We start from the raw sequence: 24,706 nt of genomic DNA, 5'->3' as shown, positions 1-24,706 counted from the left end.
AGCAAAATCGGCAGCTTGCCTACAGTAATCCCAACCCAACTAGGCGTCGTCCGCGTTGTGCTTCATTTCGCGCAGTTTCTCGTAGCTGAGGAACGAGATGACAGTGGACGGCAGCGCCTTCACTGCGTTCACGAACAGACCGCGGTACAGTGAGCGCAGGCCTCGCACACCACCTCCTTCCTCCTGTATCGACGACCGCACGCAATCCCACGCGCCCTCGTAGGTCGGGAATGCGAGCTCCGGGTGCCACTTCGCGCCCTGCAGCTGCACGCGTCGCCGAATGACGTCAAACGGGTACGAGATACACTGCGAACCGAGAGAGGCTGTGGTGGCGCACAGGATCTGGCCAGGGACACTCGGGTGGCCAAGCTGGTTGCTCGTGTCCTCCGTGTCATAGAGCACAAACACCGGCCGAAACGACTCGTACAGAGCGAAGTTGCAGCCGATGTACGTGAAGACACCCAGGCTCGCAGGCACAAATCCTCGGTAGAACCCACGCAAGCCTTCCTTGTCACGGATCGACCGCGCGCAGTCGAGGATGCCAGTCGACGGGCGGTTGGCGTTGTAGTACTGCTGCACAGTCAGTCGTCCGCGGACGACGTCGAGCGGGTAGAACAAAGAGTTAAGCGTGAGGCCGGCGAGACCACCCACCGCAAGATTGGCCATACTCGCAGACACGCGCGGGTTGGCCACACCAAAAGGCGACGAAGACTCGGGAAGCATACGCGCGAGCTGCTCTTGGTAGAAGTGGCACAAGACGAACTTTGTGGGCACCGACGGCACCACCCAGATGCAGTGCGCGAGATTTCCACTGAAAAGACTGCGCGGTCCGCTGAGTTTCACCATGTTCCAGAAGCCTCTCGTCAGGGACGTGTACGGGGCTGAACCGGTTAAGAGCTTCGTGGCAGTAGCCGCTGCAGACGCCGTCGGCTTGGGAGTGGAGAGCTGCATCAGCATCTTCAACCTCTCCAAAGGCGCACACACAGTACGAGCCAGAGCACCGGCGGAAATGGCAGCAGCGAACGACGTGACTTGCCCCATCAGTTGCTGTCTTCGGAGTGTCTCGCTGGTCTGGTTGAAAGCCGTGCTGCTTCGACTGCTATCCTCCATTTCCGGATGCAAGTACTCCCAGTCACCGCCCGTAGGGTTTTGCCGCAGGGCTGAGATCCACCCAGATTTCAGGTTTGCATCAAACGTGAGCCTCCGCTGGTCATTCTCCATGTCGACGCGATCACCAACATGCACCTGCAGCTTAGCTGCTCGCCAGATCGTTCGCAACGAGTCAATGTCGGCCTTGAGAGCTGTCAAAAAGGCGCGGAACTCCTGCTTGGCTGCTGCGACGTCTTCAGATTGAGGGTGGTCATCATCATGCTCGTCCCCGGATCGAGCGTCCTCCACTTCGAACGCTGCAATTCCCCGGACAAGGTCATCGTGAGTGACATACTGGTCGCCGAGCTGGTGCACAGGCAAGTCGAACAAGCGCTCGTAGAACGCCAAGCGTCCAGGCGTCATCTGAACTGGTGTCTCCACGTTATCCACAGCAGCCCCCGCAGCCTCGCTTGTGGAAATCCATTGCCTAATCGCACGAGGAAGATCATTCAACTTGATCATAGCCTGGTCCGTGTCATCCTGATCAAATCGAGTCGACGAGGGGGTCGGAATACGGGTGTTACCGCCGTCATATGAGTCTGTGACTGACTTCAGTACGCGAAACGCAGCCTCCGGAAGGAGTTGGTCGATGTTGGAGGCACCCAGCGCGATGTGAAAGTGCGCAAACTGCGAGAAGTTTACGAGGCCAGATGAATCGTTGAGTAGAAGCGACAAAGCGAGTTGCACCGCGCGGTCGTAGGCCTGCGGTGACGGCAGAGGCGCAGGATGAGCCGCTGGACGCTCCGATTCACTATCCATGTCTTCGTCTTCGTTGGCGCTATGCCTCACAAGCTGCATCTGCTGGGGATCTGTGAGCATCCGACGCAAGTCGCGCTCCGTAGCGAAGCTCTCGTTTGAGCCGGACACGACTGTGGTTCCCACCTTGCGGAATAGTTTGTGCAGTGCAGTCGATCCGCTGCGCGTGATCGTGAGGAAGCTCGCGCGATCCATGCACCAGATTTTGGCATCCTCGAGCGCCTTCACCGAGGCCCCGCGACGGCTGTTGTACAGCAACGCAGCCTCTCCGAAACTAGCACCACGGCCAATGACCCGATCTACAAAAGGTTTAGTTGCCTTGGGTTTGCGACGCGACACCTCACATCGACCGTTCTCCACCAGGTAGAAGTAGTCACCAGGGTCACCCTGTCGAAGAATAGTCGTTCCGGCCCGCACACTCAGAGGGAAACACTTGCGTACAGCGAGTGCCTTGGCACGATCATCCAACTCAGCGAAGAGCGGGTGGTCCTCCAGCGCCTCCAGCAAGAATCGTCGCTCCTCTAACGATTGCTGGCTACCCGGGTGCTGTGCCAAAATCTCACGGAACGTGCGCTTATCAAGTTGCCACAGTACGACAGCTTCGTCGTCATCGCCCGAGTTCGACGCGCTAGCTTGAATCGTGGCACGTCGAGGGGTGTCGTAGATCAGCGCCGATTCTCCAAACGCATTACCAGGTCCATTCGTAGCCACGTGAACGCGCTCGTTCTTACCAACCAGACTCGACGACGACTTGAACTCTGGCAGTGCAATGGTCTTGCGCTTCCGCAGCATCATGCGCCTATGCAGCTCCGGGTTCGGTGCATTGTCCGAGTCCGCAGCATGCAGCGCGGTCTGCGTCTTCAGTAGGTGGTCGTAGTCGACGAAGACATCGCAATCCCCCCGCTCGATGATGTAGAAGCAATCACCCGGCGCTCCTTGGTAGAACACCACCTCGCCCTTCGCTAGCACGCGTCGTCGGAACTGCGACGCTGTGGCCAACAGCTCCGGTTCACTCAGCGTGTGGAAAAGCTGGTGACGTCGCAGGCAGTGCACGATGGCAGCAGTCTCACTACCCGCGCGCGGGCCCCTCTCCTTAGCCTCCTGCACACGCGTCGCGTACTTCTCCGTTTCCTTCTCCAGCTCCTGGCGCAGCGAAATCTCGGGCAGGAAGCTCACTCCTTGCTGCAGCTTTAGAAAGTCTCCGCCGTCCCGCGCGCTGAAGTGCTTGGGCAAATAGGAGTTCGCCGACGGGTACGGCAGCAGCAGCCCCAAGTGCTGGTACATGCCGGCTACCAGCTGCGAGCAGAACATCTTGGTCGTCTTCACTTCGTCCCCCTCCACCACCGCGTTCTCGAACACGGAGCGCTCTCTGCTCCTCAGCTCCGCGCCCAGCGCTTGGTACCGCTCGTTCACCGCCTCGTGCTCCTGCAGCAGCGCCTTGCGCTCGAACGCCGGCATCTTGTCGCGGTGGGCCAACTCCGAGTCCAGCCGAGCCAGCTCCTTCTTGGTCGCCATAAGGGCCGCGAAGATCCGCTCGCGCGCGATGCGCGTGGGCACCGACACGCCGGCGTTGAAGAACCTGGCCGGGTTGTCCTCGTACGGCGCGTCGAGGCTGTCGAGCGCGAACTGCAGCGCCTTGTTCTGCAGCTCCGGCGAGCGCTCCACCTGCAGCTTGCGCACCGCGACCTCGTGGCCGCGACTGCGCAGCACGCGCGCCACGAGCGGCCGCAGCTTGACGCCCGTGAGCGCCGCCTCCAGCAGGAACAGCTCGTCCTCGGGGCTCGCGGCGTCGGGCGCCAGCGACGGCGCGCGCACCACGATGCCGTTGTGGTCCCACTGCGTCTGGCCGAAGAACTTGGCGCACACGCAGATGGCGCCGCCGTAGAGCCCCATGCTCGAGCACTTGCGGTCGAACAGCACCACGTCGCCCGTGTCCACGCGCAGGTCGCGCAGCAGCTGCCGCACGCGCTGCTCGTCGGCCGAGGGCGGCGCGGAGTCCGCTGCCGACGCCATTCGAGCCCTCGAGTTACTTCTTCACGATGGACTTTGTGGTTGTGCCTTGGCAGATGGGCGAGAAGAGGGGTTAGAAAAGGGGCGTAGGATGGAAGATGGCTACATCCTCTTGTTGTGGACGCTCGCAATGCCGGTGGTCGGTCGACCGACAACATTGCCGGCGGTGCTGCGGGTGTGTGTGTGCTTAGACTATGCGTACTGCGTCTTTGGGTGGCTGGGAGAACATGTTGAATAGAGCCCAGCTGCTGTGTGGTGGTTGCCTCAAAATGCAGCAGCAGCACACAGCAACGTTGGGCTCGCACGCTACGTTCTCGTTTCATCAAGCAAAGCGTGTGAAGACGAAAACTAGCCTTAGCACCTCCGCGCTCGGTTCTTGAACAGATTTGATGTTGAAGGTGGCCTTCTTCGACACATAACTGTGGACAACACGAGGACTTTTGACATGTGAAGCTGGATCGAGGGTGATTGACTGACCAATTTGAATTTGGCGCCAACGCCCGAGTACATTACGAAGATCACATGCGAGCACTTGCTGCGCGCTAGGGTACGCAATTCCTGTATTGTTACAGCACCGCAGCGTGGTATCCAAGCTTCTATCATGGCTTTCTGTGAGCTGCCACCTTCTGCCAGTGAATTGCTGGGAAGCGTTGGTGAAAAGTCGAGTTGGAAATTCCAACTTGGACTTCTCCAACTTTTAAAAAATGAGCTCAGGTTGAGTTCAAACTAGTCGAGCAACCTCTGCGCGTTCAAGATCAGGAACACGAGCTTCCCAGTCGCCATGACAAGCGAGTTTGTGGAAGTGGCAAGACCAGCTTCGCGCGAAAGTCCACCACCACGTTGTTGAACAAGTTCTTCGCTGAATGCGTGCGCGGAATAGGTCTTTCGTTTTACAAACCGTGTGACGCGCACCCGGTCCAATCCGCTGTCGAGCTCCTTCCTTCCTTATCGCATTTCTCAATCCGCCGCCTCGAGCTCCAGCGCCTTCCTTCCGCACAAGCACAAGCCACCATGATGAACGACGTCAAGCCCGCGACACTGCCGCCGTCGCCGTCGCACGAGACCCGCCACCACCAGAGCCACAGCGTGGATGGCATCAGCCCGCGCGCCAGCCACTCCACCGTGAGCTCCGTCGCCACGCTCGCCGCCGACCACGACAAGTCCGCCCACCACGCCCGCCGCCTCTCCACGGGTCAAATGGCTGACGAGGTCGTCCCCAAGGAGCGCATCGACGTCATCTACGACTACCTCCATGAGCGCATCTCGAGTCGCCCGCTCATCGGCGTCGTGTGCGGCTCCGGCCTCGGAGGACTCAGCAACTGCCTGTCCAACACGGAGACCATCAAGTACGAGGACATCCCGCAGTTCCCGCGCTCCACCGTCGAGGGCCACGCCGGAGAGCTCGTCTTCGGCGACCTGGAGGGCTTCCGCGTCGTGTGCATGCGCGGCCGCTTCCACTGCTACGAGGGCTACGCCATGCGCGAGACGGCGCTGCCCATTCGCGTCATGTACCTCCTCGGCATCAAGTACTTGCTGGTGACCAACGCCGCGGGCGGCCTGAACCCGGACTTCAACGTGGGCGACGTCATGATCCTGAACGACCACCTGAACGTGCCCGGGCTGTCGGGTCAGCACCCGCTCATCGGGCCAAACGATGCCCGCTTCGGCGCGCGGTTCACACCACTATCCGACTGCTACGACAAGAAGCTGCAGGATCTGGCCGTGAGTGTAGCGGAGAAGGTTGGCCTCGCGCCCAAACTGAAAAAGGGTGTGTACTGCTTCGTTTCCGGCCCCACCTACGAGACACCAACCGAGTGCCGCTTCCTTCGTCTGGTTGGGGGCGATGCCGTTGGCATGAGCACGGTGCCAGAGGTGATCGTGGCCGCGCACTGCGGCTTGAAGGTGCTGGGCTTGTCCCTGATCACTAACAAAGCGCTCTTCCCAGGAGAAGAGCGCGAGGCGGCTTCCCACGACGATGTTCTTGAGGCCGTTCAGGCCACGCAGCACGACATCGAGACGTACGTGCGGGACCTGATCGCGGCTGTAGGAAAGCAGCACCACTCCTAGGCGAGGCGTCTCTCTAAGTTATAAGTCTACCAGGTGAAATGAACCAGCAACGATATCGATTGCGTTGTTACGTGCAGGGCTCATACGAGCTCATGACTAGACTCTTGCGTGTGGGGATATTCAATGATGGCTACTTTTGCGGGTATATCACCTCCGCTTACTTTAATCCAGGCGTGCTGCATCGTCAGCATCGTCAGCATCGGCGCCGTCGTCATAGCCTTCGTCATAGTCGCTGGAGGCGTCACTGGACTCACTGTCGCCAGCAGGTCGACACGGCAGCACAGTGCAATTAGACCCCCTCCCCTCTTTGCTGAGAAACGATAACAACTTACCGGAGTCTATCGCGCCGAACAATGAGGCATTCGAGCTGCGCGCTTACTAGGAGCTCAAGTTTCTTGACTAGTATGGATGGTGACACGTTCTTCGCCTGGTCTTCCTTCCTACAACAGCGCAACGAATGAGTTTAAACGTCGTTTGCCGACGAGAAGGGAGCAGCTCCACAATTCGTACAGGCTGCTATTGGTGCCCTGCTTCTGGAAGTCCACTTGAGCTAGACCCAACATAGTATGTGACGGAGAAGCCGCCAAGGCCCGCTCTAGCTTCACAACCGGAGTAGCTGCACCGTGCACTTGCGACGCATATTCGTCGGTCTGAAGAACCTCCAAGCCTTCCTCGCAGTCCGATGCAACGTCGAGCTCTTCGTTCTGGATGTCGCGAAGCTTGTTGCTTAGGTGCGTAAAGTCTTCTTTCAGACTCGACAACTCAAGGCGGAGTTGATAGTTCTCTTCGTCGATGCTTTGGCGGTCCTTCTCCAGAACTTGGAATTGCCGATCCGCCGACTGCTGGCAACACGTGATTGCATGCTTCAGCTTCTGGTTGTCCGCCTGCATGGTCTTGACCTGGGCTTGCATGACCGTCAGCATCTCCTCACGCACGCTTTCCACTGCCTTCAAGTGATTGATCTCTTTGTCAGCTTTGGCTTTCGCCATCTCCATTTCGCGAAAACCCTTTTGTTCACTCTCCATCTTCACGAGCATATCACGATTGGCCTCCTTCAAGACTTGTAGCTCGGAGCTGAGCACCTCCGCGGTCTCTTTCAACCACACCCGCTCCTCCTCCAGCTCGCACACGAGTCGGGAGCTCTGCTGCCGCGCTTGAACTGCACTCTGAAGCTCGGCCCGCAGCTGCCGCACGATCTCAGCGTCGACTTCATCATCATCGCCGTCCTCGCGAAGGACGTGACGAAGCATTTGGTCCGCTTCTGCGTCGCGCTGCGCCTGCTCTGCTCGGGCCGCCACCTGCTGCAACGCCTGAACCTGCTGCATTAGCATGGTGATTGTCTGTGTAGCTTGGTCCATGTCGTCGTCCTGTTCTTGGAGTAGTCGATCCCGATCCGCCAGCTCGCTGCGCAGCCGAGCGAGTTGATTATCGTGCTCCTCGTCAGACGATTTGTTCGGTTGCAGCACTTGTGCTTCCAGCTCATCGATGCGCTGCTGTTGCTCCTGCGTCTGCCGTTGCAGTCGTTGGATCTCTGCATCCTGCACTTGGAGCTGCTCGGCGTTAGCGAGGAAGCGCCTGTGCAACGACGACATGCCGCTGCTGTCGTCCTCAGGTTTGCTGCTGCGTTCTTGGTTTGCTGCCTTCATGACGACGAGCTGGTTGTGCTGCTGAGTGCGGAATGCGGAGTGCGGAATCCGACTTCAAGTTGAAGTGACAATCACTCTGACTTTGGTTGAAGTTGGCCCGCCACTCCCAAATGTCACTATTTGTGTCACTCAGACGAGGAAAATTCACAAACTCAAAAATGGCGGCGCGAGTATGGCGGCGCTGCTGTTTGACTCCACGGCGGCGGTTCTACTTGGCACCAGCGCTTGAATCATCCCGGCATGCCGTGCCGCTGCAGAGGTTTCTTTCAAGCTACGCCGACACTGCACCCCCCGTGTCCAGCACCAGCCGGGAGAAGGGCCTCGCGTTCGAGGAGCAGGTCGTGACGCTCATGCGGTCGCTCAACTGCGAATTGCTGGCCACGCAGCAGTCACAGGACGGAGGCATCGACCACCAGGTTCGCAGTACAGCTGTGTCGGGGCAATTTGACGCTAGTGGCGTGGTGGCTGAGCGTTCTTCTCTGCATTTTCTTCTGCTGCTGTAGGGCTCGTGGACGCTGCCGGACCTGGAGGTGGAGGTCGTGACGCAGTGCAAGAACGAGAGCAAGCCGGTGGGCGTCCACTACGTGCGCGAGTTTCACGGCGTGCTGAGCTTCTTCCCGCCCACCACTGTGGGGCTTTTCGCCTCGGCGTCGGGCTACAGCATCTACGCGCAGCGGTTCTTCCTGCGCATGACCCACCCAGCCATCCTGTGCACTGTGGACACAGACTCGGGCCGCATGACGTCCTTCCTGCTCAACGACCGCGCGCAAACGCTGCTGCCTAAGCTCACCGTCGGCTCGCTCTTCGTAAACCAGGAGCACGCGCTCGTGCTCACCTATGGCGACCGGGTGCTTGGCTGAGCTCTATACGCCCAGTCCACTGAATTCTTTTCACGTCCAGTCAATAGAGCCGCCCCCCACCGAGAACTCGAGCGCGTAATCGATCCCCTTGTTGCATTGCTCCACGACGCAGCGGCGGAGCTGCGTCATGTCGCCGAATCTGGTGAGCTCGTCGATCCTTAATCCCGACCGACACGGTACGGCGTCCGGTGGGCGGAACTACATCGCGCTCCTACTGGCCAAAACTCCTCTCTAAATTCCGCCATTGGCCAATACCCAATGTTACTCACGCACACAGCAGCGGCCTCACTTCACATCCCCAACGGCCATCGCCGGCGCCGATCGCTCTCGCTCCGATCCTCGTCACCCGCGGCTGGCCGCCCACTGCCCCGAGCCTCCTCATTCCCATGGCGGCGTCGCTGGACCTCGCTAGTCTGCAGTCCATGGCGCAGACGCTCCGCAGCAGCTTCCTGAGCCAGGCGCTGGTGCTGCTGCTGCTCGTGCTGGTGCTGCGCTACGTGGCCGCGTCCTGGCGCGCCGGCTTGGCGCCGTACGAGGTGCAGATGTGCCCGCCCATCAACCCGCACGTGCACTACCGCTACGGCGTCTCGCAGATGCAGGGGAGGCGGCCGTACATGGAGGACCGCCACACGGCCATGGCGGAACTCAACGGCGACCCGAAGCAGAGCTTCTACGGCATCTTCGACGGCCACGGAGGCGACGGCGCTGCAAAGTACGGACTGCAATAGCACCACTATTGGGTATAGATCTTGTTGCTGATGGCTATTGTGTTGCAGTTATTGTGTGCAGGCCATGTGCCAGAATGTGATCAGGGAGCCGACGATCAACAAGGAGCCGGTGGAAGCGCTCAAGAACGGATTCCTGCGCACCGACCAAGAGGTTAGCTGCAATATTGTTTTAACCTTTTTGGTAATGGTTGGGATGATAGGACTGACGTGCTGGTGTGGTTGTTGGCTCAATAGTACTTGCAGATCGCGAACCACAAGAACTCCGAGGATGGAACGACGGCCGTTGTAGTGCTGACGCAGGGCGACGAGATCTTTGTGGCACATACAGGCGACTCTCGCGCTGTACTGGTGCATCGCAGTGGCAAGGTGTCGGTGCTGACGTCGGACCACAAGCCGAACCGGCCGGACGAACGTCGCCGGATCCAAGAGCTCGGAGGATCCGTGGTGTTCTGGGGCGTATGGCGCGTTGAGGGCATTCTTGCAGTCTCGCGCGCTATCGGCGACCGCATGCTCAAGCCTTTCGTTGTGGCCGAGCCCGAGGTGAAGAAGTTTACGCGCACGGAAACGGATCGCTACGTGGTCCTAGCAAGTGATGGAGTGTGGGACACGGTTTCCAACGATGACGCAGCACAGCTGGTGCTCAAGTACGAAGACCCGCAGACTGCAGCACAGCGTATCATGGAGGAGGCCTACGCGCGCGGAAGCATGGACAACATTTGTGTCATGGTCATTGACTTGAGAGCGTAAGTGCAGCGTTTGTTGTGTCTGTGTCTGTGTTTCTGGAACGAGGCCTTAGATGTTTGTGTGGATGGGTGACATGTGAATACAGGGAAAAGAACGAGTGCTCAGCAAAAGACGCATAATTTGCCTTCATAGCGACCTTGGTGATAGAACAAGAAGATAGCAAGTTGTGGATAATGACGATGCCAACGATCACGGGCGAATCGCCAGGTGCTAATGCCCGCTGGCTATCTGCCGGTAACACGTCGCGCCCCGGTTTGCCTCAAACTAAAAGTGACGAAAGTGATGACCAGATTCGTGAACAGGCAGCTCCTCATTCAAGCCAAGTCCCAAGAAGAAATGCCTGTAGATTAGTCCTCATATTTCGAGCACCAGCGGTGGTGCAGTAACCTTTGTGGCTGCCTAACAGATACGGTTCCTCACTTGAACGTCGGAGGCGAGGGTTTGCACAGCTCCTTGCGGAACTGGGGCTTCACCACGGGATCCATGTTCGCCGAGCTGTCCGTAACGTAGCGCACCTTCACGAGCGCTTCACCTTCATTCGTCCAGCGCTCGCGATGTTTCTGAAGCTCCTCACCGCGCATCGTTCGTCCCTTTAGCTCCCGTGGGGCTGCAAACTCCGTCGGCTGACTCGAGTTGTTGTACGCTGACTGCGAGATCGACTGCCACGTCGACGAGCCTCTCGTCTTGTCAGCGCCAACGAGTTCATGGTAGTTGAACTTGGACGTCTCGTTTGGATTGTGAAGCCCCGCACCAAATTCCGGCACTTTGATGCGCGCACCCTGCTGCATCTGAACGCGCGTGTTGCTGCTGTAGCTGACACCGCCATCCCGTACGTCCTTCACGGCGCCAGGGCGATACGCCTCCTCCACAAAGTTGCCCACGAGGGTCTTGCACTCGTACGACCGCTTGCCTCCGCGTAGGATGTTTGAGCCACCGCCTCCCAACATCCTGCTGCTATATATTATCAAATGAGAACGAAATGCCGCTGGCCTTCCTTCTGATAGCAATCTCCTGCAATCTCCTGCCATATATATCCACGTTCTGATCAACGCCATGAAAGTCAAAAATGGTGTGCCTGTAGGAATGCAAGAGCTCGTAGTCACCAGAATACAGTTCATCGAATTGAGAAGCAATGCGTCAGCGTTGAGACCAGCAGGTCTGAATCCTCATCGCTTGATTAGTTACATGAGCAACGAGCAGCTTTGGCACCTTGGTCGACGGAAGAAAGCAGTCCTGAGGGTATCCACTGTGTTCACGTTGACCAGGGCTGACGGCAAAGGCATTCTTAGCTAGTAGTATTTCACCATGGGCCTCGAGCCTTGCGCCGTTCCATCAATTGACGAGTCGACATCCGTCCAAAGCGCACAACCACCGGACGCGGCGCCTCTCGTAACCGATAGAGCACGCGCGAGAGTCCGAGGCCGCTCACCTCCTGTCCGTTCACAGCGAGAATGACCACGCCACTCTGAATCTCTGGATACCGCTTCGCCTCGGATCCTTCAAAGCACTCCTTGACGATCGCAAACTGCTTGGTCTCGTCCGCGCCGAGCTTCATACCAATAGCCTGCTGCTTGAATACAATATCGAATACGTTCTCCATCCCGTCCAGCGCGTTCTGCGGGCGAGGAATCGGCGGCGACGGGACCGTAGGTACCTGCTGCACGGGGCTTGACGGCGCAGGGATCCGCTGGGGTCCAGCGCTGTACTTATTGGTCAGTGATGACCGCGTCGGGTACGCCGGCACGTCCTCCACGCTGCTGTCGGATCCCGAGTCCGAGAAGCCGCTGGGGTCATGCTCCGGCGGATACACGGGCGACGACGGCACGGTCGCTCGCCTCGGTGCAGTGTAGTTGTTGTCTCTGGATGACTGTACATACATACTGCTAGGCGTGGGTCCGCGCGCTCCATGAGTACGCGCCGGAGGCGCAGTATACCGTCCATTCACTGGTGTAGCTGCCGGCTGCGGTTGGGAGCGGTGGTCCTGGTCGTAGTTGCCCATGACGTACGTGTGCAGCAGCGAGAGGAAGGCGTCCTGGTCCTGCTTCTGCTTGCGCTGCGCCGCCGACACGGGCGTGCGCTTGCCGATGAGCGTGAAGGCGTAGAGCTGCTGGAAGAAGAGGCCGTTGGACGAGTCGATCTTGTCGGACGAGAGCTGCAGCCCGCCCGGGTACGAGCGCAGCCACGGGAACATGGCGCTGCTGTAGGACGTGTCGGGCGTCTGCAGCAGCGTGCGCGCGTCCACGACGTCCATGGCGGAGATGCTGCTGCCGATGGACGCCTCCAGGTCGACCACCTGGCGACTCGTGCGGTTGAAGAGCACCTCCAGCTCGTCCTCGGGCGGCGAGTGCTTCTGGCCCGAGCGCTGGATGGTCTTGGCCTGCATCAGCAGCCACTTGGCGGGCTGCCGCGGGTCGCACGGGATGTCGTACGTCTGCGTGCGCACGAACAGTCTGCCGTGCAGTAGGTTGGTAGGGAGAGAGAGATTGATTAGTTGGTGATGGAACTAGAGGCGCTTCCCCCTCGCATGCTATGGAGTGGGGGGTACGCGCGGGTGCGCGGGCGTCTAGTGGACGTACCTGACGGTCAAGCTCTCGCCCATGGTGTCCCTGTGCTGCTTCAATCGGCGCTGCTGCGGCTCGGATGGCAAGTGAGAGAAGAGCGAAGCGGATATGAAAGTAAAAAAAAAGTGATTTTAGGAATGACTGCGGGTTTGTATGCCCGGGCGAAGAGAAAATCCAATTAGACATGCGTTTCCATAGGTCTGATTTGGTGCTGGCTGTATTGAGAGACCCGCGAAAGGTGAAATTTTAGGAATCCAATATGCTCCTGGAGAGGATTTGGTTGCGTGTGGCCGTTTTTCGGACGCTTGTGCCTCCGCAGCATTCTGCTAATGGAGTCGACCTACGTGAACTTCGAGGCAAAACGCCAATACTGGAGGCTGCCTTTCATTGCTATGGCGATGCGTTGCTCTACCCTTGTCCGTTTGCGCGGGAGAGATGGCTGTGAGTAACTTTGGTGAAAAGCGATCGTTATGGCTTTGCGAGTCCCTGGGACTGGAACAGCATTGTATGTTGCTGGCGTACTTGAGAGTGTGCCATCTATTTAGTCATGTGGGCTTGGCAAAGCAGGGAACCGGTCCCATCTACCTTGTGATTTCAGTTAGAGCGATGTCCAAGTAAAACGTCGATCGATTATTTGGACCTGTGGTTTTTCACGACAAAAATAAATCGGCTAGAATAAATCGTCGGAATGTCCGGTTTTTTTGAAAACCTATCTAATCGAATAATATGCAATCTATCAGTTGTTTCCCTTCCACTTCAAGATGCCGTCTAAGGTTTCCGCACTCGCTGCCTCTGAGGCAACAACGACAAGGCCGCCGCTGCAGGCCGCGATCATCAGTCGTAGTGGAGAAGTGCTCACGATCCTCGGCAGCCCAGGAAACTCGCCAATCGCTACATCAATCCAGCCGGCCTGGTCCAGCAGGATGGACGAGGAAACACCGACGGAAACTTCGACTTCGGACGATACCACTGCAAGTCCGCCCCACAAGAAGGCTCGGTGTAGCAGTGGTGAACAGAATGTCGGATCGTCAACCACTGCAAGGCAAGAACCAAGCTCGCCAAGCGCTGAAACCCGTACCAGTCGGTCCAAGAAGCCCGCCAGAGCCAAGAAGAAGGCAGCAACGAAGACTACCAAGCCGACCTTGACCTCCAAGCCCAAGAAGGGCAAAGGAAGCCGCGGTAAAACTGCTCCAGACACCAAAAGCATGCGTTGGACGGTGCCACTGACACGATTGTCGCTGGAAACTCGCTTCAAGAACCCCAGAATCTTGAAAAAATTCGCCAAGAAGACATCCGACACCAAGAAGATCCGTGTCACATGGGAAGACACCGTGAATGTTTTCCTAAAGCGCGCGCTGATTGAAGGAGCTTGGGGTGACGGTGAAGAGGGACGTGATGTCTCCGTCTCTCAGTTCAAGAACAAGCTGAATACTATCGGAAAGGCTTACAGAGCGAAGCGGACCCGCATGCTGGCCACTGGAAACCGTGCGATGGATACATTCAGCGGGGGTGAAAGTGACAGCGACGAAGGCTCACGCGGGGGACGATCGCATTCAGAACTGCCATCAAACTATTTGCTAGACAGTGATGAAGCTGTCGATGACGCTGGTCGTATCCGGCTCACGTGTGACCCGTTGAATGTCCGCCCCGAATATCGCAAAGAGCTCGGAAATGAGCTAGCTGCGTTATGGCCTCTGCTGTGTGACATCTTCTCCAGCAAGCCAGGCCTTACTGGAGAGACAATCATCGAATCCGGCCTCAATGCAAGTGACAGTGATGAACATGTAGATGACGCGTCCAGCGACTCGGAGGCCAACAGCGACGATGAAAGTTCGGACACCCCCAGTGAGGCTCGCGAAAGAGCGAAAGCCGCCGCAAAAGCCAAGAAACAGAAGCAGGCTCAGGCACAGCAGCAGCATGCGAGCGTGGAGTCCAAGCGACCAGTTGAATTACTGAACGACACGCTTCGTGATGGCTTCACCACGTTTGGACGCATATTTGAAAGCCGACGCTCGAGCCAAATCGACCCCAACATGGCCCTGCTCGTCGAAAACCTAACGTCGGCTATCAGTGCATCAAACGCGCAACAACAGGAATCATCCCAAGCCATTTGTCAGGGTATTGCTTCCCTCCAGCAAACGACCGTTGGCCTCGTCGCGGAGATGATGAAGCAATTGAAGGGGCCAAACGCAGCGTAACGACGTAGTCGTCGAGGTTTACGCCCCGCTTTTTATTCTTCGGTATCGTAGCGGTAGAAATAGCTCGCGTAGGAATCTCGCTTACGTTCCGCTAGCTCGACCTCAGCCTGAGTTCTATCCCAGTTTTGACTGTATGCGTTCATCACTACTTTTGCCTGTTCGCGCTCGTCATCGTTCCGTGTATAGTCAAATTCCTCTTTGTGACCGATATCCACCAGCAGATTGTGTAGAACAGCAGCGACACGTCAAAAATACACGCCACGTCTGGAAAATCTCCGCCACGTGCGGCAAAGCCATCGACCATGTCATCCCACTCTGCATCCACTGTAGGTGCCGGGAAGTAGATGATATCATTCATCATACCGTACAAAAGCTCCTCCAGGTTCTGAATGCATCGAAGCGCTGCTGTTCTTGACATCCCCAACTGGTTTGCAGCTCCTCCAATACCGTCCCCATATTGGCCACAGCCATTACCATAGTAGGTCAACAGCACAGCCAGCCCGTAGTCGAAGGTGTACTGCGTGTTTTTACCGGGGAGCCCGTATTTGCGGTAGCACAGAGGCTCCAGCAACGCCTGGAGCTTGTCAAAGGACTCAGGCGAACAACGAACCGTCCGGCGATACGCTTTCAAGGAGCGATTGGCCTTTAGACGCGGAAAGAAGTCAGAGCGAACGACGACGACTTCTCCTGGGGGGGCGTCGAATTGACCTTCCGTCTAGCTGACTCAGCACAACCACCACTGCGACCAGCAAAAGACACAGTAGCAGCAATTCTTCTTCGCTGACCTCTTCTTCACTCAAGTGGGGTGCAGTGCTAGCGAACCAGTGAGTCTGTAGTGCTGCTCAAAACGTTCACAGAGAGTCCATCATCAGATATGTTAAAACGACGCACACTCAACCTCATAAGGTCTTCTGCCAGTTTCGTGCCGTCCTTCGAACTTGCGGACTTGCTGTGGCATAACTTTTCATTGAATTGTCCATTCTGAAATCTGATTGCACCCGCTAAATCTGCGCGATTGGGCTGAATTTATGTACTTCACGCTGGTCCGTGTATATTTTGCAGAACTTCTTGTTATTGTTTTGAAAAGCTTGTTGATTTGGAGTGAGCTGCCAGTTTCCTGCCTCTTTTTGATAGCATTTTTGTATGCTATGCAAATCCTAGGAGGCTCATCACCGGAAATTGCATGTGACGCTGGAAAAATCTACCAATAGACTACGAGAGTTTAACAAGAAGAAGATGCTAATTGGCTAAAACAAGTAGGCACGGAACTGGTTGTAGGCACGCAACTGGCACCTTACCTTACGCACATTGGATGGCTTCTGGCACCGCTGCGCGCTCCTCCCCATCGTCAACAGGCACGTCATGGGCAGCTGTACTACCGGAGACGGTCATCGCAGCGTCACCATGCCCCACGTCGCTGCCTGGGGCGCTCCTCGCCATCGCGCTCTGGTTCGTCAAATGTGAGTGGATGTTTGAAATAAACTAGCTCCAGTATATATAAATTGGTGCCGCACCAATTACTTTTCACCGAGTTATAAACCGGCAAAAGTGTACCCACTTTCTCCTTCGTACAACATTCCGAAAATAATTCGGCTTGAATAAACAAGTGTTTTTTTTTTGTTTGGACATCGCTCTTAGCGAGGTTTGAGTGTCGACGCCAAGTTGATGGTGCCGCTAATGACATGCAACGAACAGCCAAGTCGTCCTCGCTGTGGGCAACGCACAAACTTGGCCTCTTTTAGCTTGATAATACACTTAGTTAACCTTCGTACGCTTTGCCATCGCTAGCACCTGCAACACGTAGATACCGTATTTCGCATGTAGAAAGCTGCACATGATGTTCACAACAGAAAACATACCTTTAAAAAACGATGTGCATCAAAATATGTATTGTAGAAGCAAGTTACACCACAGCTTCGTCAAGAATGACATTGCGGTCGAAGTCTTGAGTTTGGTCGACCGCCTTGGCCACTGGCCCTACTAGCGATAGGTTCTGCAGCTCTGCCACCAGCGACGCGGCGGCGAGGCACTCCTCGTTGAGGTGTAAGTCGCATTTCTTGTATCCATTCGCGATGGTGTCGGAGCTCAGGCTCTCCCAACTAGCGCGAATCCAATGGCACATCCCGGCGCGGCCTGGTGGAGTCAGCTTAAACTTGGCTTCCGCTTCGCGCGGCTGCACCAGTTGCCGCTGGATGTTCTCGAGCCAAGACCTGCGCAGCCAAGTCTTGAACGGATGATTCCATGCTACGTCTGCAGGCTGGCAAACAGACGTAGCATGGGGAGGCACCTTCAGCAGCACCACCCTAATAGATGCAGCGTAAGCCAGCACTTCAGCGGTCCAGTGGCCGCTGAAGTCATCCCAGAGGAGCAGCACGGGCTCTGCATGCGACGTGCGGTGACCAAAGTGAAAATGTAGGAACCTTAGCGAAAGATCACTGTTCCACCAGCCTAAAAAGAAAAACAATAATAATAAAAAGAAAATGAGATAAATCATTTTGAGCAAGTAAAAAAAAGAAGCGTACCTTTGCCGTTGGCGTAAATCTGCAAACCGGTTTCAGCTTTCAGCTTCCTGATCTCTGGCCACGTTCGCGTGCCAAAGCCACATCGTTTTTCGTTGTTCTCCTTGACAAGGGCTGGTTTTTTTCGATGGCTTCATCTTGAAGACTACGAAGGGGGTTGAATCCCCCAGTAGCATCACGGTCGCACGCTCCTTTGAAGAGCCGGCACATCTCACCCACACAGTTTTGGCGCCGCGAGCATGCACTGTTTTCTTGGTAGGCAGATACTAAAAAAATGCAGCTAGAGAACATAAGTTAAAATATACATTCGCAGTTAGAATAACTAAAAACAAACCTGTCTGATCTGCATTGTAGATTCGCGTAATACCCAGCTGCCGAGCCATTTTCTCGACTTCTGTTGCAAACTCCGCTTTAACCTTGGCAATGTCCTCGGGGCTGATTTGGCTTTGACGAGTTGGAACTCGCATGTTCATGCGATGGCGGTCTCGGAATCCTTGAATCCATTTGTCAGACGATCGGAAGTTCCTGATGCCCGCTTCAGCGCAACCCGCCGTGCTTGTAGGGCCAGCATGCGCGGCGATACTGGCACACCTTCCTTGCGCAAACTGTTCACCCAGAATATCACTTCTAGTTCTACCTCTGGTGGGAGGATCGTCCCAACACCTTAGCTCGCACCTTTAAACGTTTACCTTTGCTATTTTTCATAGCAGCCTCAAGCTTTGCCGATTCACGCTGCCAGCGCTGGATCATCGTGCGCTTCGAGTTATAGAACTCGGGGGCCAGATCGTGCCAGAAATGGGCGATTGTATGTTTCATCTTGGGCTTCGGCGCATTTGCCCAGAAGGACAACACCTCGAGTTTCTTTGCGACGCTGACACTCTTCTTGATGTGCTTGGTCTGGTAGCGGCCTTTGCCATTTAGGCGTGGCCTGCCGACTGGCCGTGGCTTGGTGCGCGCCATCGGCAAAAACAAAATGGCGCCAACCCCCGAGAGCGCGGGCTACGAAGTGCAATGAAGTGAGTGGTGAGCATTTGTATCAGTTTTGAAAGGGTTTTAGTACTGCATCTCTCTACATGCGATTTAGTGCCATGGCAAATGCCGCGCACTGATTGGTAGTTATCAAAGTGCATCTCATATGCCGGTGCAGCTTTCTACATGCGAAATACGGTACAAGGCGCCAAAATGTCGGCACTTCAACTTGTGGCATTTGAATTGACCAATACGAGCGAGCCATTCGACTTCACTCGAGCGAGAGCAAATGCTCAAGGCGAGCACGTTGGCGGGACCACCTACGCGAACAACGTGCCGGAACCACGGGTGCCAATTCATATCGAAGAATCTGATCACGATCCGACACATTTCATCACTGGTGCACGACAAGCACGAGCTGCCCAGCGGCTCAACCAGTCGCTCTCGAACGAAGGTGAATAGCGCTTGCTTGAACGAGTCCGTCGTCAACGGACTCGGCATCGGAAACGGCGGCGGTGGCACGGCGGCGCCTCCAGCTTCAGCTTGGGCACCAGCAGCTACGATCGCTCCGACGGATGCGTCAACCTTCTTCCAGCAGATGATGATCGGAGCTTCCTCTCGGTCTCTCCCCAGCGGCAGGATCGTGTCGTACAGGCGCGCCTCGTTGTGATGGCGCAGCACGTCCTTCGGAGGCACTTCATCGCCGCCCCCCCCCCCCACAATTCCAGCAACGTCAATACTCGACTGCTTTGCCCCAGTGGTGGCCTTCTTCATCTTGCCGCCATCCTTCTTCGTGCCTGCCTCCCTGGTCTTGAGGCGTGTCATGCTATCTCAGGCAGTCTGTAAAGCAGCCAAGCAACCAGCGCGTGCTCTCGATCCAACCGTATGGCTTGGCAAACGGATAAGCGGCAGCAGAGAGTGCAACATCCCGCTTAAATACTGCGTAAAATTCACGCGAAAATAATAGCCTTGGTGACACTGCAAGGTGCATCGGCAGTTCACTGCTGCAGCCAAGCGAACTTGAAGGAGTAGTCGTAGCCTACACCAGAAACGCCAGCCTAACACGTTATAACTCTTGGCGGTATGCAGTAAAAGTCATGTTATCAACGTACCCGAGTGCTGCAGAGAGGCCTGGACGTTGTAGTAAACCCAGAACACCAACTTCAGCTGTACCCCACTGCACTGCTTCTCAAGCACGTACGCGAGTTGGTGAATCGGAGAGAGTCCCAATAGACAATGCAGCAGGAGGAATAACACGAAAAGCGAAGCGAGCTGAAGGGAACAATAGAAGAGGACGCCGTTCAGCGTGTGGAGAAGTTGGTCGTGGTTGATGCCGTGCAGCTGGACGTAGTAGTCGCGATTCGGCAGGTGGTACATGCCGTACAGATAAATCGCTGCACAAAATTCCACAATATATTGTTACCCACACAACAGGAAATCCTCACAACGGGCAAATACTTACAGTAGACGAGCGGAATGATGACCTCGACGTAGTTCAGCAACAGGAGAAACTCCGCTGCATACAGCAGTTGTTGAACTTTATCCGTGTATCTGGTAGGAGAACTGTCGCTGCCCGGGTGTACTCGACCTCGTCCGAGTATCCGCTCGGCGGAAACCCGACGAATCGAGTTGAAGGTTTTCATCATAACTTTAACTGACGATTTCACCTTACAAGGTGCTGGACACAAAGTAGGCGACACGAGCGCGTGGAGCTCATCGGATGAACGAGTTGATAACGTTCCTGGTTTTACGTCGTTGGACAATATCAAACCGGCCCGGTCCAACGTCGTTAGTCTAGCGCTCGAGGACTTGGTGCTCAAACTTCCTCGCTTGCGGAAGCTGTCCCAGCTGCGCTCGTGTTCGATTCGCCGCTCCAATTCTTTCAGACACCGGCGTGCATTTCCTACGTCACGCAACGCGAATGCCATCATACAGCCGTCGAAAACCATAATCTCCAGCGTCACCCAGCCAGAGGGTGAGTTCAGCATGCAGTAGGATAGAAAGAGGGCGTTGAAGACTTCCACGTTGAACACGACGACCTCCGGCATTTGATCCTTGAGATGAACTACCGATCGAGCGACGATGTTCTTCATAACGAGTTTAATGACGGGTAATAGCAGCGCAAACGCGGTTTTGCCCTTCGTCGACAGCATCATATACACGTAGTAGTATACCGGATACGTGAAAAGCAGCGCTACTTCGCACATCCAGAGCTTGGTTGCGTTGACGAACATTGCGCCGGAGCCTGGTGTCAACTTAAACTTCGACCTCCATTCAATAGCCAAAGAAGCCAGAACAAGTGTCGCCCATGCCGGCGCTAGAATAATTGATGAAAATGGCAGCGGGAACCCAATTCGTCGCGAAAGTCCGTAAGAAATACCAACACTTAGCCCCGCTATCGCCACTGTGTTCATAATGACCCGCTTCAAAGGATAAGGAAGCGCAGGAACGCTGATCCGGAATTGGTGGGTAAGCAGGAACGTAATTACTAGAAAAGTGTAGAATGACCGCACGAAGTACATTGTGTTCCCACTGACACCATCAGATGGGTTGTCAAGCGGTAGGAAATCCACGAGTACTGTCACAACCAAACACGGCAGCGGGGTGATCAACAGAATGGTGACTACCCGGATCCAACTCGTATGGTTCGCGTATCGTGTCAGCTCGATGACGCGCTGAGGCGAATGGCTGCCGTGCATCTCCACTTGCGCAGCGTGCCAGACCATGGCTAGTAAGCGACACACAGACCTCATTGACGGTTCAATCAGCGGTGCGATACGGAAATGGGAGCCGAGTCTTGTTTACCGGTAGATCTGCAAATACATGGGACGGCACCTATCAATGCTTCAGTGCTACTTTTGTCGACGAGTAAGTACGCTGACTTTCTCTTCCACAAACTGAAGGACGACATAAATGCAGTGGGTTTGTGAGAGTCCATACACTTTAGGGTTCACTAGCTGCTTTTACTCAAGCACGAGCCAAATGCTGCTGTGAAGTGGGAGGTTTTTGCCCGCATGGCCGTGGAGATATCGCTCTCTTGGTTAAATTCTTACAAAATTACCCCGTGAAGCAAGTTTAGCTTATACGTAGGTGCGCTAACTGGGGCGGAGTGCATTTAACTGTTTTACATGATGTGTCCTGCAGATATCATGCAAAATGGGCTGAAGCATACTCATCACTACCGATACTTAAGATTGTTAGTGGTGATGCCCGCAGCAAATACTATAGTAGGGGGGTTCAGTTAATAATTTCTTCACACGATGGACCCCAGGAATATTCGACAACCCGTGAGAACTTCTCCGACATCATTGGAAGTTGATGCCGCTGTAAACAAAGGAAATCTTGCTGTCCTCAGTGACGCAGCCCATTCGGAATGCAATATCATACTGACGATTAAAGACTCTGCGCACTTACTTAAGTACAGTACATTCATACTTCGCTATTTGATGGAATTTTGTTTTTCTTTGTCACTCGCTTTAGTGATCCCCCTCAGTCGTGAAAGTGAAGATCTAATGGTTGGGCTATGATACCTACGACTTTGGCTGTTCACACACAGCCGCTTGCAGACTGCATGAGCCGAACGCTAAAGACTTAATAAACAGTAAGAACGCGCATGGTTGTTCGAGTGCAAGGAGTGCTCATTAATGCTTCCGAATTTTAGCTACCGTACGCCTTAACTAGGTAGATTTGATCTCATTGCTCCTACTCTTGGACGTCTTCAAGAACCCGGATGCGGGCCTATAGTCGACTACGCGCTGTCCTCACTAAACACCATGGCCAACTTTGCCTGCCTTAGCTCCTTGTCGAGCTTCAAGTTCTTGGCGTGTTGCTGGATCAGCTGGTCGACGAGCCCGCGCTTCTCGAAAGCGTGCTGCTTGAGAAGCCTGTACCTCTCCTCAGCGTGTTGGTGGTGAAGCTTGTGCTTCACTTCAGCGAGCTGCTGGGCGAGCTTGTGCTTCTCCTGCAGAAGCCGATCGATGGTCTTGTTCTGCTAAATGAAGAGTTTGTGGATGAGGGGGTCGTGCAGACCCTCCCACGAACGCTCGTCGTGCTCCTCCGTAGCGGTTGGAATAGTTCCTTCCATCTTGGACTGGGGGGCTTGGGGGGTTGCTGGCGTTTTCGATTGTGAGCAGACTTCGGCGCTAGGCGGAAGGCGTGCTTGAAGGAAACCAGGTCAATCTCGTGGCTGGATTCACTCACTCGGAGCTTCAACTGAGAACCTCCCTTTGATTGCCAGAGATCTGGCGATCGCGCAACTGTATAGCGGAGGAAGGCCATTAGGAAGGTCTTTAGGAAGGTCTTCAGGAAGGTTTTCCGGAAGATTTTACATAATGTATACTTATTTTTTAAAATAAGCTATTATAATAAAATATACTACGTTTTCCATCGGGACAACATGACCAAGCACTCTGGTCCATGATGGACCCAATTGAATGTATTATATTACATAAAGCTCAATTTCTGTCGCGTTTTAAAATAGTTGTTCGGTGATAACTAAGAACTCAGAGCACCAGAGTTACTTGGCCTATAGTTGGCTGAGTGGCCTGCCGCAGCGACACACAACTCTCCATCTACGTTCTTGCGCATGATGAGGACGCGAGTCCATGCTCACACACCGACATCAGAGGGGAGTTCATCGCAGTCACAGCACAAACGACGTGATTTCTCTCACAGTTCTGGCACAAGGTTGCTGCAGCATGGAATCGTTGCCAGATCGGCCACCGGAGTCACTACTCCGTTGAACGAGTTCTCGCTTTGGAGGAGTATATCCAGCGCACCTCCTTCTCTCGCGCGTTGGCTGTGTGCTTCCTGACCCCGATTCCCGCCACGGCGGTGGCCTTACTCATTGACTGCATCCCGTTGCGCTCACCGTCAGAGGGCTGGGAGGCTAACTACATGCTCTGGATTCGCGTGTTTTGGCAATGTCCGTGATCTCGATCGGACTGGTACTGCAAGTGAACGGAGCGGTTGTGAAGAAAACCATCTCGAATGCTGCAGCAGTCCGCATCTGTGTGTGCTCAGATCTCGTGTATATGGCCGTGTCCATTGCGGTCGCTGCGCTGATAAAATTCCCCATTCCGTTTGGTTGGGTGCTCATGGTCGGGCCGTACATCTCGATTTTCTCGACAAATACTGCTCTCTCTATCGGAATTTCTAAGCTGAAGCAGTCCCCAGTCCTACAAAAACAATTGTTCACGCTGCTAATGATTGTGCTCGCGCAGGGACTTGTGGCTATAGCGTATCCAATCTTCAACGCCATATTCATTCGTCTCTCTGGTATCACTCAGACGGTTTTCGTCTTTGTGATGCCCATGATCAAGTTCACCACAAAGCAGATCATCGCGAGCTCAGCGAAGAGTCTTCACGAATACGTGGGGCCGACTGTCGTCTTCTCGGTGGACGTCTTCAATGTGTTTTACGTCGCCATTTGCATGCAAATGGCAACGTCGACGACCACCGCTTTGATATTCATTGCGTCCGAGAGTTTCCACGTCGTGTTGGCTCTCCGCGACATTTTCCACCACCAAACCGCGGTTCTAGCAGGCACCCGCGAGAGCTGGGTGTTCGATAAGCCGCTCACCGAATATTTGCGAGATCTACACACGTTGATCAATTCAACCTTTCGGTAGGTATCAAGAGACCAAACCATCTCGGCGGATTCGAGTCATTTCACCCTTCCCACTCCAAACTTCTCGCGAAAGTCGGGACTTTGGGGAAAACTTGCAGAAAGCACGAGTGTCTTCTCGTCAGCATAATTCTCCAAAACCCACCGCTGTTATTAGCCTGTCCTCGAAGTCGAATGTTGGCGAGAAAAAAAATGCAGGAAACCGGATTGCGGTGGCATCCAAGCTGAACTAGCCAACTTTAATCATGGAAAGTCACCTCGATTCTGACGTTAATGGATTGGCAAAGTTGCGACCGCAAAGCTTTGATTTGGATAAAAAGCGGCAAATTTCTAGCTTTGCTCCTTCGTCTACAACGATCGACAAGGCGCTGCACTCCAATCCTAACGAAGCCGCTGTGTATGAAGCACTACAGACGCTGTTCCACTCGGAATACGTGCTTCTGGCTGAGTACATCGAATTCGTACTGCCTGTGCTGTATTCCTTGTACCTCTCAGCGCTCTTTCATCTGCCGGTTGCAGCGTATTATCCACACACGGAATCTTTGACAGAGCAGAAGCTAGCGCAGACAGTGGCAAGTAACCTGGTGTTCGCGGCGGTGGAGTTCGTAGCGTTCGTGGGCCTGGTCGTTGTACTGAAGCGGAAGTTCAGGTTCTCGCCGCTCTATCAACTGGCGCTCGTGCTCGAGGCTCAGTTTTGTACCATCCAGGGACATCTCATCGTGTGGAACTTTTACATTCTGCATCTGCGGTTGAAGCATTACGGTACTGTGCTGCTGTTGTGAATCAGATCATTAGTAAAGTTCTAGGTCGACTGATCCTTTGCTTGCTGCAGGTGTCGATTTTGATGCGCCGTTCACCTAACACCGTTCATTT

The 24,706-nt window shown here is 55.1% G+C and overlaps 13 protein-coding genes across 13 annotated transcripts; 5 read left to right on the top strand and 8 right to left on the bottom strand.

Moving 5' to 3' along the window:
* Positions 1–39: 39 nt before the first annotated feature.
* Positions 40–3,918, bottom strand: PHYSODRAFT_337707 (hypothetical protein; the record flags this gene model as incomplete). Its single annotated transcript, XM_009535395.1, has 1 exon — positions 40–3,918. The coding sequence occupies one exon, from the start codon at positions 3,916–3,918 to the stop codon at positions 40–42; it is 3,879 nt and encodes a 1,292-aa protein (XP_009533690.1).
* Positions 3,919–4,883: 965 nt separating this feature from the next.
* On the top strand, positions 4,884–6,051 carry PHYSODRAFT_355309 (hypothetical protein). Its single transcript, XM_009535394.1, has one exon. The coding sequence runs from the start codon at positions 4,927–4,929 to the stop codon at positions 5,980–5,982; it is 1,056 nt and encodes a 351-aa protein (XP_009533689.1). The 5' UTR covers positions 4,884–4,926; the 3' UTR covers positions 5,983–6,051.
* A 93-nt stretch (positions 6,052–6,144) lies between these two features.
* On the bottom strand, positions 6,145–7,628 carry PHYSODRAFT_264663 (hypothetical protein; the record flags this gene model as incomplete). The annotated part of the gene is made up of 3 exons (XM_009535393.1): positions 6,145–6,235; positions 6,315–6,422; positions 6,493–7,628. 3 exons carry the CDS (start codon positions 7,626–7,628, stop codon positions 6,145–6,147), a joined length of 1,335 nt encoding a protein of 444 aa, XP_009533688.1.
* Positions 7,629–7,978: 350 nt separating this feature from the next.
* Positions 7,979–8,488, top strand: PHYSODRAFT_518922 (hypothetical protein; the record flags this gene model as incomplete). Its single annotated transcript, XM_009535392.1, has 2 exons — positions 7,979–8,044; positions 8,132–8,488. 2 exons carry the CDS (start codon positions 7,979–7,981, stop codon positions 8,486–8,488), a joined length of 423 nt encoding a protein of 140 aa, XP_009533687.1.
* A 282-nt stretch (positions 8,489–8,770) lies between these two features.
* On the top strand, positions 8,771–9,963 carry PHYSODRAFT_352397 (hypothetical protein; the record flags this gene model as incomplete). The annotated part of the gene is made up of 3 exons (XM_009535391.1): positions 8,771–9,200; positions 9,265–9,367; positions 9,460–9,963. The coding sequence occupies exons 1-3, from the start codon at positions 8,875–8,877 to the stop codon at positions 9,961–9,963; spliced, it is 933 nt and encodes a 310-aa protein (XP_009533686.1). The 5' UTR covers positions 8,771–8,874.
* Positions 9,964–10,376: 413 nt separating this feature from the next.
* On the bottom strand, positions 10,377–10,907 carry PHYSODRAFT_518925 (hypothetical protein; the record flags this gene model as incomplete). Its single annotated transcript, XM_009535390.1, has 1 exon — positions 10,377–10,907. One exon carries the CDS (start codon positions 10,905–10,907, stop codon positions 10,377–10,379), a length of 531 nt encoding a protein of 176 aa, XP_009533685.1.
* Positions 10,908–11,260: 353 nt separating this feature from the next.
* Positions 11,261–12,412, bottom strand: PHYSODRAFT_519773 (hypothetical protein; the record flags this gene model as incomplete). Its single annotated transcript, XM_009535389.1, has 1 exon — positions 11,261–12,412. A coding segment is annotated over one exon (1,152 nt), but the record flags the coding sequence as incomplete, so codon positions are not given.
* Positions 12,413–13,282: 870 nt separating this feature from the next.
* Positions 13,283–14,719, top strand: PHYSODRAFT_337701 (hypothetical protein; the record flags this gene model as incomplete). The annotated part of the gene is made up of 1 exon (XM_009535388.1): positions 13,283–14,719. The coding sequence occupies one exon, from the start codon at positions 13,283–13,285 to the stop codon at positions 14,717–14,719; it is 1,437 nt and encodes a 478-aa protein (XP_009533683.1).
* A 145-nt stretch (positions 14,720–14,864) lies between these two features.
* PHYSODRAFT_518903 (hypothetical protein) lies at positions 14,865–15,317 on the bottom strand (the record flags this gene model as incomplete). The annotated part of the gene is made up of 1 exon (XM_009535387.1): positions 14,865–15,317. A coding segment is annotated over one exon (453 nt), but the record flags the coding sequence as incomplete, so codon positions are not given.
* A 1,446-nt stretch (positions 15,318–16,763) lies between these two features.
* On the bottom strand, positions 16,764–17,099 carry PHYSODRAFT_414697 (hypothetical protein; the record flags this gene model as incomplete). The annotated part of the gene is made up of 1 exon (XM_009535386.1): positions 16,764–17,099. A coding segment is annotated over one exon (336 nt), but the record flags the coding sequence as incomplete, so codon positions are not given.
* A 2,106-nt stretch (positions 17,100–19,205) lies between these two features.
* On the bottom strand, positions 19,206–20,960 carry PHYSODRAFT_519048 (hypothetical protein; the record flags this gene model as incomplete). The annotated part of the gene is made up of 4 exons (XM_009535385.1): positions 19,206–19,246; positions 19,320–19,601; positions 19,670–19,776; positions 19,867–20,960. The coding sequence occupies 4 exons, from the start codon at positions 20,958–20,960 to the stop codon at positions 19,206–19,208; spliced, it is 1,524 nt and encodes a 507-aa protein (XP_009533680.1).
* Positions 20,961–21,955: 995 nt separating this feature from the next.
* PHYSODRAFT_337699 (hypothetical protein) lies at positions 21,956–23,054 on the bottom strand (the record flags this gene model as incomplete). Its single annotated transcript, XM_009535384.1, has 2 exons — positions 21,956–22,198; positions 22,986–23,054. 2 exons carry the CDS (start codon positions 23,052–23,054, stop codon positions 21,956–21,958), a joined length of 312 nt encoding a protein of 103 aa, XP_009533679.1.
* A 75-nt stretch (positions 23,055–23,129) lies between these two features.
* PHYSODRAFT_337698 (hypothetical protein) lies at positions 23,130–24,694 on the top strand (the record flags this gene model as incomplete). Its single annotated transcript, XM_009535383.1, has 3 exons — positions 23,130–23,768; positions 24,247–24,595; positions 24,666–24,694. 3 exons carry the CDS (start codon positions 23,130–23,132, stop codon positions 24,692–24,694), a joined length of 1,017 nt encoding a protein of 338 aa, XP_009533678.1.
* Positions 24,695–24,706: the final 12 nt, after the last annotated feature.

This window comes from Phytophthora sojae (genome assembly GCF_000149755.1).
Source record: "Phytophthora sojae unplaced genomic scaffold PHYSOscaffold_8, whole genome shotgun sequence".
Taxonomy (NCBI): Eukaryota; Oomycota; class Peronosporomycetes; order Peronosporales; family Peronosporaceae; genus Phytophthora; species Phytophthora sojae.
This window is presented reverse-complemented; position numbering and strand designations above follow the sequence as displayed.

Coding starts and splice junctions, on each gene's coding strand:
- PHYSODRAFT_355309 (XM_009535394.1), top strand. CDS start 4,927: ATGATGAACGACGTCAAGCCCGCGACACTGCCGCCGTCGCCGTCGCAC.